Source organism: Colius striatus, chromosome 24 (genome assembly GCF_028858725.1).
Source record: "Colius striatus isolate bColStr4 chromosome 24, bColStr4.1.hap1, whole genome shotgun sequence".
Lineage (NCBI taxonomy): Eukaryota > Metazoa > Chordata > Aves > Coliiformes > Coliidae > Colius > Colius striatus.
The window spans coordinates 1848150-1866067 of record NC_084782.1 but is presented as its reverse complement, the minus strand read 5'-3'; the positions used below and the strand labels follow the sequence as shown (position 1 = coordinate 1866067).

Below are 17918 nucleotides of genomic sequence, written 5' to 3'. Positions count from 1 at the left end.
TCCCCATCCGCCCGATCCTTTTTTCTGCAGTTTCTCTGTTTTTCCCCCTCAAAATCGCCGTTTCCCGCTCCCGCCGGCCCCGCTCAGCGATATGCAAATCGCGCGGGGCACGCTGGGACACGGCTCCGCGGCGCGTGCGCGGGCGGGCTCGCTGCCGATTGGCCGAGCCGCGAAGCGCTCCCGGGTGGCGCCGGGTGGTGGCCCCGGAAGGGCTCCGGCAGCGAGCGGCGGCGGCGGCGGCGGGGCCTGGGAGCGGCCGCGGGACATGGGGAGGTACGGCCCGGGGACAGCGGAGGGAGGCGGCGGCGGCTCTTAGAGGCGCGGAGTGGCGCAGCAGCCCGGGAGCCCGGAGGTGGGCGCGGCAGCTTCCCCGGGCGCGGCCCGCAGCCGCTGTCCGTGTTGGGCTGGGCGCGGAGGGGCGAGGGGAGACCCCCCCCCCGGTCCTGACAGGCGCGTCACGGCCCGGCCTGCGCCGCTGTGCGCTGCGGGGGGCTGCCGCTGACCTTGGCCCTTGCCGCCGGCTTCAGCTGCGGCTGCGCTGGGGAAGGGGCTGGGGCACAAGGGGGCTGGGGAGGGGCTGAGGGAATGGGGGTGTTGCACTCTCTGATGGGGGTCAGCACTCTCTGACACTCCCTGACAGGAGGCTGTGGCTGGAGAGGAGTAAATCTCTGCTCCCAAGTGACAGGGCAAGAGGAAAGGGGCTGGAGTTGCCCCAGGAGAGGTTGAGGTTGGAGCTGAGGCAGAACTGTTTCCCTGAGAGGGGTGTCAGCCCCTGTGCCAGGCTGCCCAGGGAGCTGGGGGAGTGCCCAGCCCTGGAGGGATCCCAAAGCCATGGAGCTGAGGTGCTGAGGGCTGTGGGTCAGTGCTGGGACTGCAGCAGCCTCAAGGGCTTTTCCAACCCAAAGGATTCTCTGATTTCCTGCACCCTGTTTGTCACAGGGAGGTTCTGTTCACTCCCCACAGAGGGACCAGTGACCTCTTTCAGCAGGGGGCAGGGAAGGTGCTGGCAGCAGACCTCTGAGCAGCACAGTGGGCTCTGTCACCTCTCCAGCTACAGAGTGTTGGTGCTCAGGGGGTCAACTGTGAAACTGGGAGGGGGCTGGACTTACCCCTCAGCATCTACCACACATCCAGGGTGGGGGAGGAGATTTCCCCATCTCTTCCCTTCAAATGGTGCATCTAAAAGCTGAGTGCTTGGAACAGCTGTGTGCTCTGGCAGCATAAGGGGGGATTTTGTCTCACAATTGCATCACCGCTAAAGCAAAATAACCCCAAGAACTTCCCCAGTTTTCCCTGTTATCAATAAAGAGGCACCTGGCCTGTACAGTCCTGTGCAAATTGTTATGTGCTGTGGAAGTGGGATCCTCCTGAGTGACACAGGGAAGGAGCTGAAGGTTGGTTTGGCTTGAAGGGAGTCTTTCATTCCCTTTGAATTCCCCCTGTGCTGCAGCAGCAGCCCCTGCTGAGAGCCAGCAGTGTAGGGACAGGCCAGCTGCCAGTGCAGAGATTCCAGCTCACCAACATTGATTCCAAAGTATGGAATCTGGCTAAATGTCTCCTCCTGCTTCAGGATCCTTCTTCCTGTGCAGCAGTCTGTGCTTTCACAGAGCTCCCATGTCATCTCTCCTGACAGATAAACCCTCAGGTGCTGGCTGAGCACCACGGGTGCTCCTCTGCCCAAGAGCTTTTCCTCCAATAGAGTGGGTGATGCAAGAAATATCTGGTGTTCCTGTGGGAATTGTCTGGAAGAAAAGGAAGAGGAAAGAGTAGGTTAATGCTGACCTTCTGGGAAGGCTTTGGAAAATAGCCTCTCTGTGTGCTGGCTCCTTGATGTGATTAAAGAGGTAGAGCCTCAGCTGTAACTCCCCCTGGAGTCAGCGTGGGAAGGTTTGTCTGCCAATCCTCCTGGCCTTGGGGGATCTGAACAGCACCCAAAAGGGTGATGAGCTCTGGGAATAAAGGTTTGAAATGACTTGATGGTGATAAAGTGCTTTGTGCCCTGTGGGTGAGACTTCATGGAATCATTTTGGTTGGAGAAGCCCTTGAAGCTGCTGCAGTCCCAGCCCTCCCTTGCCCAGCCCAGCACTGACCCCTGGCCCTCACAGTTCCTGCAGTGTGGAGTTGGGGAGTGAGCAGCCTGAGCTCAGCCTCCTTTAAAAACCAAGCAGCAGCCCCTGCTGATGTTGTCCCAAGGTCCTCACCCAGCAGTGCCCTCTCAGGGGGGGTTGGGTGTCAGTGTGGTGCTTTTCCATCCTTAACTCCCTGACAATTGAGCTGGAAACTTGCTGAGGGGGCTCCAGAAGTGGCTGTAGGATGGGAGCTCTGTCAGTGCAGCTGTGCACGAATGTGCCTTGGAAGGAAGCACCAAAGCAGCTGCTGCTGACTCCTGTGTGACTCCACAGTGCCTGGGACTCCTGGAAGAGAGCAGCCACCTCTTACCCCTCCCTGGACCCATCAGCAGCTGCTGCATGAGGAGTTTTTACATCAAACCATTCCTGAGCTGCTCGTTTCCCCTGCCAGGCCCATCCAGCTGCTGTGGAGGTGGCAGGAGATTCCTTTTACAGAGCAAAGCTTCACTGAGCCTTCCAGCCATCAAGTGTGGTAGCTGCCACTTAGTCTGGGTGTTGGCTCAGTGCCTGCTCACCTGGACAACCTCAGGCACCCAAAGGGTGAACCTGGAAGATCCGAGTCAACCCACTGGCTCAGGTTTGAAGGGTGATGTTGTCCAAAACAAGCCCCATGCAGGCACTAGGGGAGTTTGGAGCTCACCATCTCCTCAGGCCTGGGGAGAGGAAGGCAGGAATGAGTTGAGGCCTTCAGTTCAATCCCCTCTGCTGGGTCTCTTCCTGGAAGCTGTTTGTGGGCCGTGGTTGGGAGGATCCTGACCCCAGGATCGAGCTGCTCCTCGGGGCAAACTTCATCTGCCATAGAGCAGGGAAGGTTTTCTCTTCTTCCAAACATTCCTTCTCCCTTCTTGCTGTGCCCAGGGAGACCCAATCTTCCAGAAACCATCAGGACACTGTGATTTGGCCAAAGACCCCCTGACCCTGTTGGGTTCCCTCTCTGGTTGCTAACTGTGCCTTTTGTTTCCTTCTGCAGCTGATCACTTTGGGTCCCCACAACGCCGAGAAGCAGCAGGACCTAGAGAAGCTTTATGATTTAAAACAACCCCAAAAGCCCAACAGATTATGAACCAGTTTGGCCCTTCTACCTTGATCAACCTCTCCAACTTCTCCTCCATCAAGCCTGAGCCAGCCAGCACTCCCCCCCAGAGCTCCATGGCCAACAGCACCAGCGTGGCCAAGATGCCGGGAACCCCGAGCGGCGGCGGCCGCCTCAGCCCCGAGAGCAACCAGGTGACTGCAGGGCAAAGGGGGGATGCTCACACCTGCCTGGGCCTTCATTCCTCTGCTTCCTTCAATTGCCAGCAAAAACTTATCATCTAGTGAAGTATCACAGAGTCCCAGAGTGGTGGGGGCTGGAAGGGCCCTGCAGAGCTCACCCAGCCCCTGCTAAAGCAGGTTCCCCTGGCTCAAGGGCACAGGAATGTGTCCAGGTGGGGTTGGAAACCTCCTGAGCAGGAGCCTCCACACCCTCCCTGGGCAGCCTGGGCCAGGGCTCCCTCCCCTCAGCACCAAAGGGGTTTCTCCTCCTGTGCCAGTGGCACTTTCTGTGTTCCAGCCTGTGCCTGTTCCCCCTTGTCCTGTCTTTGGCCACCACAGAACAAAGCCTGGCCCCAGCCTCTCCCTTTAGTGCTGCCCAGCAGCAGTGAAATCTCTGCTCCCTCCCTTTTTGCTCAGAGGCTGCTGCTCCTGCCCCAGAGTAACCCAGCACTCACCTCTCTCTTCCCTTGGAATCACTGAAGCTGATAAGAGGCCATGGGCACTAATTCAGTCACTGAGACATGCCTGCACTTGCTGTCTGCTTCTTGCCACTCACAGTTTTGCCTTTCCCCTCTCTCCCCAGCAGCTTCTCTTCAGCCAGTGGCACTTTACTGCCCTGCCCTGCTGCCTTCCCCATCCAGAGCAACCACTGGTGCTTGAGAACAGCTCCTTAACGCCTGAGATTTCTTCTCTCTGCTGTTCCTGAGCAGAGATGTGTGACTTGGCTCTTGGGGGTGGTGAGGGAGGGAGGTTGTTGTGGCCTGGGCTGTGTGGGCAGCCCCTTCCCTGAGGGTAAGTGCTTTCCTCCTCTCTCCTCCCTCAGGTTTTAACCAAGAAGAAACTGCAGGACCTGGTGCGGGAGGTGGATCCCAATGAGCAGCTGGATGAAGATGTGGAGGAAGTAAGTAGCAACCCTTGGCAGGGGCTGCAGGAGGAGCCCAGCTGGGATGGCTCATGGGTCCACTGGCCATTCCTCTGAGGCAGAGGGGAAGTTGGTTCCTTGGTCACTGCTGCCCTCCACAGCTGCTCTGCCCTCCCAGTCTCAAACCAGGCTTTGAAAGGAGCCGTTTCAGCAGACACCTCAGCAATGCTGCCTTCTGAGGGTTCATTTTCATACTTCCCACCCTCATTTCAGCTGCTCAGTACTGACCAGGCTGGTTGTTGTCCTCCTCCTGCTGCAGATGCTGCTGCAGATCGCTGACGACTTCATCGAGAGCGTGGTGACCGCGGCCTGTCAGCTCGCCCGGCACCGCAAGTCCAACACCCTGGAAGTCAAAGATGTCCAGTTGCATCTTGGTGAGTTCCACTGCAACAGGGGCAAAAAGCTCCTTGGGTGCTGAGGGAAGGGAGCCCTGGCCCAGGCTGCCCAGGGAGGGTGTGGAGGCTCCTGCTCAGGAGGTTTCCAACCCCACCTGGACACGTTCCTGTGCCCCCTGAGCCAGGGGAACCTGCTTTAGCTGGGGCTGGGGCTGGATGAGCTCTGCAGAGCCCTTCCAGCCCCCACCACTCTGGGGTTCTGTGGCTCTGAGGCCTTTGGTGGGTGCTTGGGGCAGAGTGTCCTGACCTGTGCTGCCTCTTGCAGAGCGTCAGTGGAATATGTGGATCCCAGGCTTTGGTTCTGAAGAGATCAGGCCCTACAAGAAAGCCTGCACTACAGAAGCCCACAAACAGGTACAGAGCCTTGGCTAACTGCAGCCATCACCTGATATGGGCAGGGTGGTCCTGGGCTCTGGGCAGGATGTGAAGCTGGAGCCTCTTGCAAGTCATTTGGAGTTGAAATAAGGGGGATTGAGGGTGGGGAACCTCAGCCACTCACCTTCATGAAGGCAAAAAGCCTGCAGGCCAATGAGGGTGGAGCACAGAGTGAGCCCTTGGCCTGGGCTCTCAGCTGGAGATCAGAGCAGCTCAGGCGTGGGTGTCCCCCCATCTTTAATTTCCCTTTAAGTGCCCTGGGCTGTTGCTATTGAAGCCTGTGGTCAGAGCCCAGAGCCAATGCAGTTGGGGGATGATACTGCATCCCCCCTCCTTGACCTGCCACAGCAGCTGATGCTGTGGAGGCCTTGAAGTTGGGCATGCTCCCCTGTGCTGTTTAATCCCCTGGGAAGGGAGGAGCTGCTTCCTTCCCCTCTGCCTCCAGGCTGAGCCCCATCAGCATCCACAGACTCAACAGACCTGTGTAAGAACGAGTCTGTCCGTGTCTGGCTGAGAGCCCCTGAGGGCCTTTGTCCCTGCTCTGTGACAGCTCCTTTCGCTGTAACCTCGCTTCAGACTCTCACTTTCCCACCTCTTTTCCCTTCCTTCTTACAGAGAATGGCACTGATCCGCAAAACTACCAAGAAATAGCCGCCGGGAGGAGCCGGGAGGAGCCTGGGGAGGAGCCTGGGAGCAGCCTGGGAGCAGCCTGGGCAGTTGGGGGCAGCAGCTGCTGCCGGAGCCTCCACACGCCAGCCACGGCATATTTTTTGTAATGCTTTACAGAGAAGCATATATTTTTTATGAATGGTGCAGCAATACCTTGACTTTATGAGGAGAATCTGCCAAAAAACACCCTTCCCCATCCCCCCCATTCTCCACCCCTTTCCCTGTTCCTCCTGGGCCTGACCCATCTCCAACCAGAGACTTTCCTTTGTGACTTGAAAGTGGTTCGTTGTCTACGTGATTATTCAGGGGACTGAGCATTTGATCTTGTGTGGGACAGTATTAGAAGCATCTGTAGAGGTTTTTGTTTCCTCCTCCTTGCCTCTCCCTGCTCCAGTACTTTGTAATGTCAGTGTTTCTATAAATACTTGCGTTTGTTTTACATGAATAAAGACATTATTAATGTAAAGGCTGGAGCCCAGGCTCGTGCTGCTGGTGCTGGGCAGGGGCAGAGGGGGGTGAGGGGAAAGGGGCTGCTCGTGGTGTGGTTCTGGTAATGAGATCACAGCTCAAGGGGGAGATCTCTGCTCTTGGGTTACAGCTACAAGATCACTCTGGGGTCTGGAGGCAGGGGAAGGGTTCTTCTGGCCTGTGCTGTGCTCATGGGGCACCTGCAGCCCCAGGGGAGGTTGTTTGGACGTTCACAGAATCACTGAGGCTGCAGAAGACACTTGAAGTTCATCAAGTCCAACTGCTCCCCAGCACTGACACAGCCACCATGGCCCTCAGCCCCACAGCTTTGGGGTCCCTCCATACCCTCCCTGGGCAGCCTGGGCCAGGGCTCCCTCCCCTCAGCACCAAAGGACTTGCTCCTCCTGTGCCAGTGGCACTTGTGTTCCAGCCTGTGCCTGTTCCCCCTTGTCCTGGCACTGGCCACCACACAACAAAGTGTCACCTCATCCTCCTGACACCCACCCTTTAGGTACTTCAAGTGTTGATGAGATCCTCTCTCAGCCTTCTCCTTCCCAGCCCCACCAGCCCACCCTCCCTGGCTCCTTCCCCCTCCCCAGGAAGACTCGTCTGGGCAGAGCTGTGCAGGGGGGTGTTTAATGTGCCGCTGCTCCCTCCCGCCCCGTGTCCCGGGCAGAGCCCAGCCTGTCCCAGCCCCGGCACACAGGCTCCCAGCGTCTCTGGCTCTAGCACGAGCATTTCTTCCTCTTCTCTTCCTTCTCAGGCCCCTTGGCTGGCGTGGGCAGCGGGATGCTGCTCTTCACCCCGTCCCAGGCCTCGCTGGGCACCAGCCGCCCCGCCTGCAGCGCCCGGTAGATGCCCAAGGTCAGCGTGTGGAAGGCCTGGGCCACGTTGCTGGCGTCTTTGGCCGAGGTCTCGACGTACTGTACCCCCAGGGAGGCCGCCAGCCTCTCGGCCTCCCTCCTGCCCACCCGCCGCTGCTCCCTCAGGTCGCTCTTGTGCCCCACCAGCAGGAACACGATGCCCAGGGGCTGAAGCGCGTCCGTCACGTCCCGGTGCCAGCGCCGGACGCTCTCGAAGGACGAGCGGTTGGTGAGGTCGAAGAGCAGCATCCCCCCGGCTGAGTTGCGGTAGTAGGAGCGAGTCACAGACCTGGGACACGAGGGAAATCGGGGCAGCGGCCCCCTGAGCTCCCCTGAGCTGCCTCAGGAGCCATCTGCCCTTCCTGCAGGGCGGCCCCTGCCATGTCCTGCCCCTGAACGCTGCACACTGCTCCCTGGGCAGCCTGGCACAGGGCTGACACCCCTCTAGGGAAACAGTTCTGCCTCAGCTCCAGTCTAAACCTCTCCTGAGGAAACTTGAGCCCCCTTTCCTCATCCTGTCATTCATTACTGGGGAGCAGAGCCTGACCCCCAGCTCCCTGCAGCCTCCTGTCAGGGAGTGTCAGAGAGTGCTGCTGGCTGCCCTCAGCCTCCTCTTCTCCAGGCTCAACACCCCCATTCCCTCAGCCCCTCCCCAGCCCCTTGTGCTCCAGCCCCTTCCCCAGCTCTGTGCCCGGCTCTGGCCACGCTGCAGCCCCTCAGTGTCCCTGTGGCAGTGAGTGAGGGGCCCAGCACTGACACAGCCCTGGAGCTGCAGCCTCCCCAGGGCCCAGCACAGGGGACAATCCCTGCCCTGCTCCTGCTGCCACCCCACTGCTGAGCCCAGCCAGGCTGCCCTTGGCCTTCTTGCCCCCCTGGGCACGCTGCTGGCTCCTGTTCAGCTGTTGTCAATTAACACCCCCAAGTATGAGGAGAATCAGCCTTTTCCTGTATCAGCAAGTGCTTGAGGCACTTGTCTCTCTACTCAGCCACCAAAGCTCATCCCTTCCCTCAATCACAGTCCCCGAGCTCTCCCATCCCCCTCAGCCACGTTCCCTGAGCCCATCCCCTGCAGCCAGTGGTGGGCAGTCCTGGCAGCACAGTGTGAGGGCTCCTGGCAGCTGAGCTGACAAAGCCACTTTGCCCATCTCCCAGTGGGCTCCCAGCCTTCCCCCACACCCCTCTGCAGCTGCTGGGGCAGAAGGGTGCCTGGGGAGTCCTGTACCCCTTTTGGAGCTGGACCAAGGGCTCCCAGGGCAACCCCAAGGACTCCTTTTCCCAAGGACACTCTTGGCTTTGGCTCATCTGTGTCTGCTGCTGGGCACACTGGGGCTCCCCCAGCAAGAGCATCGGTGTGAATGGGGCTGTATCCAGAACCTCCCTGGGGCTGGGCTCCCAACCTCCCACCCAGCATCCCAAATCCAGGGGGACATCCACCTCCAGCACCCCTCCCCACGCCACGGCCAGAGCCAGACCCACCTGAACCTCTCCTGGCCGGCCGTGTCCCAGAACTGCAGCTTCACGCGCAGCCCCGGCTCCAGCTCCACCGACTGCACGTAGAAATCCACCCCCACTGTCTGGTTGGCGGCGTCCAGGAAGACGCCCTCGGTGTAACGCCGCAGCAGGGAGGATTTCCCCACCGTGGAGTCCCCCAACATGATCACCCGGAACTGGAGCTGCCAGCGCGGCTCCATCAGCCCCTCGTGAGCCGTGTGCCGGGAGCTGCCGGGAGCTGCTGGGCGCGTTGGGACACGCAGCGCCCGCCGCCGCCTCCACCCAAGAGGCGTTTCCACCCCAGTGTGGCTGCTGGGACACCCACTTTTGCTGCCTTTGTCTCTGGAAGCATTTTGGAGGGGTTGGGTTTGCTCCCCTTTTGCCAGGGGGTGGCTCTGGGACAGGAGGCCCATCATGTGCCATCACGGGGGAGTGTGAGGCTGCATCTGGAATGTTGAGTCCAGCTCTGGGCCCCTCAGTGCAAGGACAGGGAGCTGCTGGAGAGAGTTCAGTGCATGGCTACAGAGATGCTGGAGTGGAGCATCTGCCTTGTGATGAAAGGCTGAGGGAGCTGGGGCTCTGCAGCTTGGAGAAGAGGCTGAGGGTTGAGCTCAGTCATGTTACAAATCCATCAAGGGTGGGTGTGAGGAGGCTGGAGCCAGGCTGTGCTCAGGGATGGCCAATGACAGGACAAGGGGCAACGGGCACAAGCTGGAACAGAAGAGGTTCCAAAGCAACACAAGGCAGAATTTGTTCCCTGTTGAGGTGAGGGAGCACTGGCAGGGGCTGCCCAGATGGGCTGTGGAGGCTCCTTCTCTGGAGACATTCCAACCCAGCTGGATGAGTCCCTGTGTGCCCTGCTCTAGGTGGTGCTGCTCTGGCAGGGGGGTGCACTGGGTGAGCTTTGCAGGTCCCTTCCAGCCCTTGAGATTCTGTGATGCTGTGAGTGTGACCCCCCCCCAAAGCAGAGCATCCCCCCAGTCACAGCAGCGAGGGCTCCAGCGCTCAGCCCAGCCTTTATTTAGTGTGGACAAGCCTCAGGGTTGTTAAAAACACTCCTGCAAGGCCGTGTTATCCTTTGCAGAGTCTCCAAACCACAGCTTGAAAGAAATCTGAGTCTGTGTGAAGGCACATTGCCCGAGGGCAGGGGGCTGCAGAGAGATGGGGGGTCAGCACTGGCAGTGGTGAGGATGAGCCTGGCGCTGCCCCTGCGCCGGGGCCCGGCCGTGGCTGTGGCTGGGGATGAGCCTGACGCCGCCGCAGCCGTGGGGAGGGCTCAGAGCCCCCCGGGCCAGCGCCTGCTGGATGCCCCCCGCCAGCATCTGGAAAGCCAGCTCCACGTTGAGGTTGGTGCGGGCCGAGGTCTCCACGAAGGCCATGCCCAGGGAGGCAGCCATGGCCTCGGCCTCCTCCGCCGACACGGCGCGCTGGGCCGACAGGTCGCACTTGTGTCCCACCAGCAGGAAGGTCGGGGGGTCGCGGTCCCCCGCGGCCTCGCGGTACCACTCGGGGACGCGCTCGAAGGACGCTCGGTCCGTGAGGTCAAACACCAGCAGCACCCCCGCGGCGCTCCGGTAGAAGGATCTGGTGATGGACCTGGCACAGCGGGAGAGGGGCTCAGGGGGCACCCAGACAACCCCCTCACACTGCCTGGGGGACTTTTGGCTCCCAGCTGGGGCCCGAGGAGCAGGAAGGAGAGACCTGCCTGCACCACCTGCATCCCCCTTCTCTGCTCAGTGTCCCCCCCAGCCCCAGCCCAAGCTCCTACATCTAGGGGGGCTCCAGAGGAGACCTGTGGGGTTTTGCCGGGGCTCCGTGGTCCTTCCATCGCATTCGCAGCACAGGGTGCAGAGTGGGGCAGTGCCTGTGGCTGTCGATGGCACCAAGCACTGAACAGAGATGAGACACCCCAAGACCAACCCCAGCCCCCCCCCAAATGCTCCCAGGGCTGGGGCAGCAGAGGAGCCCTGGCTCCAGCCACAGCCTCCCCCAGAGCTTCGGCCCGTTCGCGCCCCATTTCAGCCTCTTCCACACTCCCTGGAGCTCCAGCCTGATGCAATCAGGAAGGGAATCACCCATCCTCAGCCCCCCTCCTTTAGCCACCAGCCCCCCGCTTTGCTCTGAGCTCGGCACAAGGTTCCAACAGCCCCCGAAGTGTCCCACGAGCCGTGACCACCGGTGCGGGCTGGCTCACCCTCCCCAGCCGGGAGGGCCACAGCCGCCCCGGGGAGCCGCGTCGCCGTGTGCCCCTCACCTGAACCTCTCCTGGCCGGCCGTGTCCCAGAGCTGCAGCTTGGCCGTGCCGGCGGGCGGCAGCGGGACGGTGCGGCTGTAGAACTCCACGCCGACGGTGGGGCAGGGGGCGGCCGCCGCCCCGCACGGCCCCTCGGCGAAGCAGCGCAGCAGCGAGGATTTGCCCACGGCCGCGTCGCCCAGCGCGATCACGCGGAACTGGTAACGCGTCCCGGGCTCGGCGTCCCGCGGGGCGCCCGGCTCCATCCCCGCTGCGCCCCGGCCCGGGCAGGCTCTGCGCGGCTCGGGGGGGTCGGGGACGCGTCTGCTCTGGTCCCACCCCTGGGACGGCTCCGGCCTCGCTGTTACCCGGCAGACGAACGCGGCTGGGGAGGAGGGGGAAGCCGCTGCCCGCGTCCTGTCCTCCCGCGGCTTTGTCCCTCTGCCCGTGCCCGCCCCGAGCTCGGTGGGAAGGGGCTGCAGGTCCCCAGGGCAGGGGAAGGGGGGGTCAGAGGCACCAGCCGTGCGGCCCCCGGACAAAGGTGCTCTCTGCAAACAGCCCGAGGCACCCGCGGCCCTGTGCTGTAACAAACAGCCTCTCCCCAGGAGCAGCGGGGTCATCGCCACCCCGTTTGTTCTCCAGGGTGATAAAAGGGACAAGCTGTGTCCCCTGGGCCCGGGCAGCAGCCGGTGGCAGGACACGGCCTGGGGCAGGGCAGGACCCTCCCCACAGGATCCTCATCAGCTCCTCGGGCAGGAACTCCACGTCCTGATAACTGACTTGCACAACAAAAGAAGTCCTGACACCCATTTCCAGGAGATATAAACCCCCAAAAGCCCTTTGGGGTCAGGCAGCTGCTGCTGAGGGGTCAGTGGCCTCGAGTGGAAGGAGCTGCTCACTGTGAGGACAGCGTCCCTGCCCCCAAGAATCCCCCCAGCTCTGACCCTCCGCTGCAGCCTCAGCCCGACCTGCCCCAAGCACAGGAGACACAGTGAGAACATCAAGTGATTTCGTTTATTCATTCTCAAGAGTATTTTACATCCTCCCGACTCTTCCCCAAGCTCTTCTCCTGAGGACACTGCAGAGGGGCTGTTCCTCCACGCAGCGTTGGAACCGGAGCCGGGCACGTTCCTCCCGGGGTGCAGCAGTGGCTCTTCCCACTCGGGGGAGCTCCAGGCTCGGGAAGGACACAGGAGCCGGCTCTGCTGAGCTCCTGCTGCCGGAGGAGAGCGCTGGGGAACACAGGCTTCTACCGCGGCACCAAAACCCTCGGGGAGGGTCTCATCCCGGGGAGGGTCTCATCTCAGCTCCACGGAGACCTGAAGAGAGGATCAAACCCGAGCCAGGCTGAATGAGGAGCCTCTTGCGGCCTCGGGTGAGGTTTCACCTGCTTTCCCCACATCCCCCGCCGGCCTCAGCCCCATATCCGCAGGATTCATCCAGCAGTCTCCAAACCAAGGGCTCATCACGGACCAGGCTGTGCCAGGGCCACTGACCCACCCACGCTCTGCCCAATTCAAACCCCTGCTAATGGAGCTGATTGTTCCCCATCAGAAAGCTCCAATGTCTCATTGTCACCCAGTTCACACCCACCACATCCCACTGCAAACAAAATGAACCCTGAAGGACACTGACCTGTACCAGGTCACAGCTTCCCTCATGATCTGTCCCCAGGGAAGGGAAATGGACCCAGCTCTGGGTCTTTCACACTGAGTCATTCCTGAAAACAATAGGGCCCAGGTTAAGGATCTGCCATTGGAATCACCCCCTGCAGAGCTCATCCAGCCCAGCCCCTGCTACAGCAGGTTCCCCTCGCTCAGGGGCACAGGAACATGTCCAGGTGGGGTTGGAAACCTCCTGAGAAGGAGCCTCCACACCCTCCCTGGGCAGCCTGGGCCAGGGCTCCCTCACCTCAGCACCAAAGGACTTTCTCCTCCTGTGCCAGTGGCACTTTCTGTGTTCCAGCTTGTGCCTGTTACCCCTTGTCCTGCCACTGGCCACCACAAAACCTGGCCTCATCCTCCTGACACCCACCCTTTAGGTGCTGATCAGTGTTGCTGAGGTGCCCCTGAGCTCAGGCTTCTCTTCTCCAGGCTGAACAGCCCCAGGACCCACAACCTTTCCTCCTCACACACATGTTCCATCCCTGCAGCATCTTGGGAGCCTTCAATTGACAAATCCAGCCCCCACAACCGATCTCACAAACCCTCACAGCCAACACTCATCCCTTCTCCTGCCCAAGGGGGTTTCCACTCCCAAAGCCAAGGCAGAGCTGTCTTCCCCCTGGCCCCTCAGAGCAGGACTGCACCTGCAGAGAGGCTGAGGCCAGTTGGAATTGTACTTTTCCTCCTTTTTCGACCACAAGACCGGTGTTCAGATCTGATGGGAAAGGGATCAGGAGGGCCAGGGCCTGAGAGGCCTGGGGAGGGCACGATGCTCTCACCTGATGCAGCTGCAGCCGAGCTCTGACACCGAAAGCCCTGGAAGGAAATCACCCCCATCAGAAACCACTGCAGCAGCAGCAGTGAGGAGAGCACACAGCCCTGCCAGCCCTCCCTCACAAAGCACCACCTCCCCACAGCCACCCCAACTCCTGAACGTGTGTAGGAGGGGCGAGTGACAGCAAGAGGCAAAGGAGGCCCAGCAGTCAAAGACCTTCCCGTTGCTCTGGCATGTTGTTGGAGAGCTGCAGCTATGGGATCGAACCACAGCTCTTGGATAAACATGCAGAGGCACCAGAGAGCTCTGGTACAGCTCCAGGGTGAAAGCAGAGTCACCTACAGCCTTTGGATCCGTTTGGTTCAGACCCAGTGACACTGGGAAGTCCTTGTGTCCCACCAGTGTGAGATCTCAGCAGAGCAAGAAATAAGGGGAGTTGAAGTCATGGAATGGTTTGGGTTGTTAAAAGTCCTTGAAGCTGCTGCAGTCCCAGCCCTGCCCAGCCCAGCACTGATCCCTTGCCCTCAGCACCTCAGCTCCACGGCTTTGGGATCCCTTCAGGGCTGGGCACTCCCCCAGCTCCCTGGGCAGCCTGGCACAGGGGCTGACACCCCTCTGAGGGAAACAGTTCTGCCTCAGCTCCAATCTCAAGCCCCCCATGAACAACTTAAGGCCCCTTCCTCTTGCCATGGCTGCAAAGGCAAAGCCCAGAGCCTGGCTCACCCACCTCACCTGCCCAACGCAGCAGGGCTGAGGCCATCACCATCCATCCCGAGCACAGGGCTCACTCTCCATGCCACGGCGCTGCTGGCGAAGAAAACAGTCGTGAGCTTCGCGTAGGTGACAGAAAAGCCGAGACACCCATTCCCTCCCTGGGCACCAGCTCGGACCCCGGAGGCAGGGGGGTATTTGGGGGAGCCGCTTAGCTCCGACCCCCGCCCCCAGTTGCCGCCACAGCCAGGGCGCAGCGCACCCGGCCCCCTCAGCGCCGGGCCATGTATTTTCCCGCAATGTTGCCGGACAGTTACAGAGGCTCAAACTGAGCGGCGACCGTCGAGGAAAAAGAACCCTTCGCTCTCGGCTCCTTTTTGACTGCATCTGCCACAGCACCCAGACAGACGCAGCTTCGATAGGGCCGGGGGTGCTGAACTCGCCCCGCTGCCGAGGGCACTCACCCGCGCCGGGCGCGGCCTAGGCCGGAGGGAGCACGGCCCTCCCGCCCGCGCTGCCCATCGCAGCGCCCCGAAACGCCGCCGCCAGGGCGCGGAGCCCGAGGGAAGACGATGCGGTGGAGCCGGGCAGCGGGAGAGCTCCGGAGGAGGGTGGATGGCGGCGGATTGTCCCCAAGCCATACCGACCAACGCGCTCCACAGCCGCCATCAGACAGAGAACGAAAGAACCCCGAGGGAGCACTTTATAGGGCGGCAGCGCGGGCGCTGATTGGCTGTCGGGGCCGGATTTTCCCGCAGAGCCTTCTGGGAGTTGTATTTCGCGCTGCCGCCACCCCCCGCCATCCTGCCAGGTCATTCCAGGTCATCCACCCCCACCCCACCCCACCCCACCCCACCCCATCCCATCCCATCCCATCCCATCCCATCCCATCCCATCCCACTCTTCCCCACTCCCCAAAGGATAAACTGACAGCAGGAGGGTAGAAAGGGGCATTTCCTCCCGCAAAGCAGCAAGACCATGATCTGCAACCCCCCCACTTGAACTGGGGTGAGCTGTGCTTCACCTCCCACCCCAAATCTCCAGTCTACACAGCACAAGGACAACTTCTCTTTCCTTCTTCCTGCAAGGTGCATGTCAGGGGTTGCTCTTCACAAAGGTGAAGTTTTTTCTACTTCCTCTCTTTTCAAGGGGGAAGGGGAACACCCCACCCTTGGGAGTATGGCAGAAATAGTCAAACCACAGTAAGCATGAAGGGTTTGGGAAGAGAACCTTCCAAATGCTAAATGGGGAGAAGCCCCCAAGAGCTACACTGAACTCCAGAGATGTTCAATAGACCTCAACCCATCCTGAGAAGATGGATGGAGATGCAAATAGGAGTAGAGAAAATCCCACTGCATGTCTGTGGTGCTCGAGGTCAGGGAAGCCCTGCTGATACCTCTGGGTCTGGTTGGGAGCCTCAGGCGCTGGAAGAGGCTGCAGTTCCCACCATCAGACAGCTGGGAGCAGACAACACACAGTGAAGCACTCCCAAAAACTAACAGTGAGGAAAAGGGAGGAGAAATTGAGCGATGGAGGCGGGTTTTTGTACCTGCAGCATCTCACGGATCCTGGTGCTGAAGGGAGAAGACAAGCCCTGGCTGGGCAGAGCCTTCGTTCCCTTGCACCTGCCTTACCCACTCCTGCTTTGACCCTGGGAAGTTTACAGCAGCAGCAGCAGCAGCATGATAACATCTGAGAAAGCACCAAGCAGCACCCCCAAAGCCCATCTGACAAAAGTGACTGCCTTTGGAAAAACCACTTTGACTGGCAATAACTCCTAAGGAAGAAAGGCACAGAAACCTGGGGCAAAAAAAAGCACATTTTCTGAACAAAATGCTCCAGCCAGCCCCAAAGGTGAAGCAAACATTACCAGGGCTGTTTTCTGACCTGGCTCCATCAGTTCCTCCATGGAGCTTTTGCATTTACAATTCATCCCTTGTCCTGCCATCGAATTCATTTCATGTCTAAGCAAATCCCAGGTTCAATCCAGAAACTGGTGCATCCAGTACACTTTACAAGATGCACTGGGAGATAGCAAGGCTGGAAGGGAAAGATTCCATTCAGCTCTTGTTTAGCAGAGCTGGGGATTAGTGAGGCAGTAATGAGAAAGGGAGCATGCAAAGATCAAACATGCAGAGCAATATCTGAGGGTGCTGGGTACCTCTTGGTATGTGAGACATGAACCTGTCTCCTGAAACCAGTCCAAAGAACAGGAGTTTTCTCTCATCACACACACAGAGGGAAAACCTCACCCCAGGCCCCTCAACCCCGCCACGGGGCCACCCTGGTCCAGAGCAGAAGAAACAGTTTCAGCCTCCTCAGCCCACTGGAACCAGTCAGAATCTCCCCCAGGCCACCCTTGATGTTCACTGTCAAGCTTTTAATTAAACACAGGGTAAGAGCAAGGGGCCACCCTGCAGCCTGGCAGCTCACACCAGCAGCCAGCAGCAGCCAGGGCTTTCCAGCTGGTGAAACACTTCTCAGTCTATGTGGCTCAAACGCTGCTCTGGGAGTCCCTGAAGAGAGTCATCTAACCTGGATCATCACACCTTCATCAAGTAACACAGTAAGGAGGCTGGGGTCATTTCTGGAATGACTGGGAAAGGCTGTGTGCTGAAAGGCAAAAGGTTTCTTCATCCCAGTCACAGGTCCGGATGCAACTTTCCAGAATTACATAATGCCAGGGAGCTGTGGTATCACCTGCCTTCCATTTCTTGCCTTTAGCTCATAAAGATAAAAGCAGAATTTACCTTACTCCATGGAGTCCTTGTCTTTCATCTTGTCTTACACTAAATGGTAATTACTCAGGGCTTTTCCTGCAGCCATCCATGGGAAACAACAATCCCACACTCTGTTTAACTTGGATCCCAAAGCACAAACCCTACAAAATCTAGGTGACTGGATGTTTTGTAGCTCCACATGGAAGCCTCCTCTGTGCTTCAGGTGCTGCAATAATGGCTGGGACCTGACAATGAACATTAAGATGAATCAGTGAGACACAGGAAAAAAACCCCAAACCACAGAGAGATGAACAGCTCAAGACAACATTGGCCCAGACTCTCCCAAAGCACCCCAGAAGCCTGGCTCACACATCAAGGCAATGTGGCCCAAAGCCTGATGCCAACCTCTCTCCTAAAATGAAAGGCAGGAGCTATTTTAAGCTCTGCAGCACCAGTCAATGGGCATCAGAGGTAAATCTTTGCTGGGTTAAATCCTCCCAAATTGCTCTCCACAAAAGGTCTGTCTGTAGATCTCCACACAAGGCTCTGTCTGTAGACAGGTCTTCTAGAAGCCAGGGGATATGAGGGCTTGGCCTGATCGTTACCAACTTTCTTTCCACCACAAACACAAAAGCAGAGAGCAAAATGGTTTTGCCACAGGGTTCCTGGCTGTGGGTGTGCTGCTCTGTGCTCCCCTGGGCTGGACAGGCCTCATCCCTGTGCCAGGAAGTGTTCCAGGGGCAGCAGCCAATTGACAAATTCATGTTGATAAAGTAGGCAGCAAATGAGGAGTGCTGCATTGTCAAAGCTAGAATTTAGGGGGCTGGGGAAGGACAAGTCCAAGAGGAGCAGGGAGGGAATACAGGGGATAACAGCTACAGCACAGAAAGAGTTTGAACAGCAGAACATAAAAATCCTTCTTTACATCACCTCTGAAATGCCACTTTACTGAACAGGCTCTTCTCAAGAAGGGGAGGCACCATCTGAGCTGACTGTTAGAAGACAAAAAGCACTCTGCTGCCTTCCACTCCTCTGCTGCCTCCACATCACTGCCAGCACACACAGGGAACGTTGGTTTCCTTGAATTCAGAGGAACTGAAGGTTAGGACAACAGCAACAGATGCACAGCAGGAGGGAAGGGCTGGCAGCAGACGACAAGGCAGAGCTCCAGCAGCACCTGAGCTCCCCTTGCTCAAGGAGTGCAGCCCTCCAGCACACATCACCCTTCCCCTCACACGCCCAGCACACT

At 59.3% G+C, this 17918-nt stretch overlaps 3 protein-coding genes and 3 non-coding genes across 6 annotated transcripts; 1 reads left to right on the top strand and 5 right to left on the bottom strand.

Annotated features, from left to right (window-relative positions):
• The first annotated feature begins 165 nt into the window (after positions 1-165).
• Positions 166-6210, top strand: TAF12 (TATA-box binding protein associated factor 12). The gene is made up of 6 exons (XM_062014309.1): positions 166-273; positions 3100-3356; positions 4207-4284; positions 4565-4679; positions 4966-5054; positions 5691-6210. The coding sequence occupies exons 2-6, from the start codon at positions 3189-3191 to the stop codon at positions 5724-5726; spliced, it is 486 nt and encodes a 161-aa protein (XP_061870293.1). The 5' UTR covers positions 166-273; positions 3100-3188; the 3' UTR covers positions 5727-6210.
• Positions 6211-6937: 727 nt separating this feature from the next.
• LOC104557245 (ras-related protein Rab-39B) lies at positions 6938-8766 on the bottom strand. Its single transcript, XM_062014580.1, has 2 exons — positions 8552-8766; positions 6938-7364 (listed from the first exon to the last, which is right to left on the bottom strand). Exons 1-2 carry the CDS (start codon positions 8764-8766, stop codon positions 6938-6940), a joined length of 642 nt encoding a protein of 213 aa, XP_061870564.1.
• A 955-nt stretch (positions 8767-9721) lies between these two features.
• LOC133627669 (ras-related protein Rab-42-like) lies at positions 9722-11419 on the bottom strand. The gene is made up of 2 exons (XM_062014276.1): positions 10821-11419; positions 9722-10162 (listed from the first exon to the last, which is right to left on the bottom strand). Exons 1-2 carry the CDS (start codon positions 11417-11419, stop codon positions 9736-9738), a joined length of 1026 nt encoding a protein of 341 aa, XP_061870260.1. The 3' UTR covers positions 9722-9735.
• A 1651-nt stretch (positions 11420-13070) lies between these two features.
• Positions 13071-13203, bottom strand: LOC133627756 (small nucleolar RNA SNORA61). Its single transcript, XR_009820382.1, has one exon. It is a non-coding gene; the product is annotated as a small nucleolar RNA SNORA61 (small nucleolar RNA).
• Positions 13204-13398: 195 nt separating this feature from the next.
• On the bottom strand, positions 13399-13529 carry LOC133627755 (small nucleolar RNA SNORA44). Its single transcript, XR_009820381.1, has one exon. It is a non-coding gene; the product is annotated as a small nucleolar RNA SNORA44 (small nucleolar RNA).
• Positions 13530-14231: 702 nt separating this feature from the next.
• LOC133627754 (small nucleolar RNA SNORA16B/SNORA16A family) lies at positions 14232-14379 on the bottom strand. The gene has a single exon (XR_009820380.1). It is a non-coding gene; the product is annotated as a small nucleolar RNA SNORA16B/SNORA16A family (small nucleolar RNA).
• Between the last annotated feature and the right edge of the window lie 3539 nt (positions 14380-17918).

Bases quoted from the DNA above. Each gene is read 5' to 3' on its own strand.
- LOC133627669 (XM_062014276.1), bottom strand. From the start codon at position 11,419: ATGACCCCGCTGCTCCTGGGGAGAGGCTGTTTGTTACAGCACAGGGCC. The intron at 10,163-10,820 runs GTGAGGGGCACA...CCGCTGTGCCAG, and splicing joins GCCGGCCAGGAGAGGTTCAG to GTCCATCACCAGATCCTTCT.
- LOC104557245 (XM_062014580.1), bottom strand. From the start codon at position 8,766: ATGGAGCCGCGCTGGCAGCTCCAGTTCCGGGTGATCATGTTGGGGGAC. The intron at 7,365-8,551 runs GTGGGTCTGGCT...CTCGTGTCCCAG, and splicing joins GCCGGCCAGGAGAGGTTCAG to GTCTGTGACTCGCTCCTACT.
- TAF12 (XM_062014309.1), top strand. From the start codon at position 3,189: ATGAACCAGTTTGGCCCTTCTACCTTGATCAACCTCTCCAACTTCTCC. The intron at 4,680-4,965 runs GTGAGTTCCACT...TGCCTCTTGCAG, and splicing joins AGATGTCCAGTTGCATCTTG to AGCGTCAGTGGAATATGTGG. The intron at 5,055-5,690 runs GTACAGAGCCTT...TCCTTCTTACAG, and splicing joins CTACAGAAGCCCACAAACAG to AGAATGGCACTGATCCGCAA.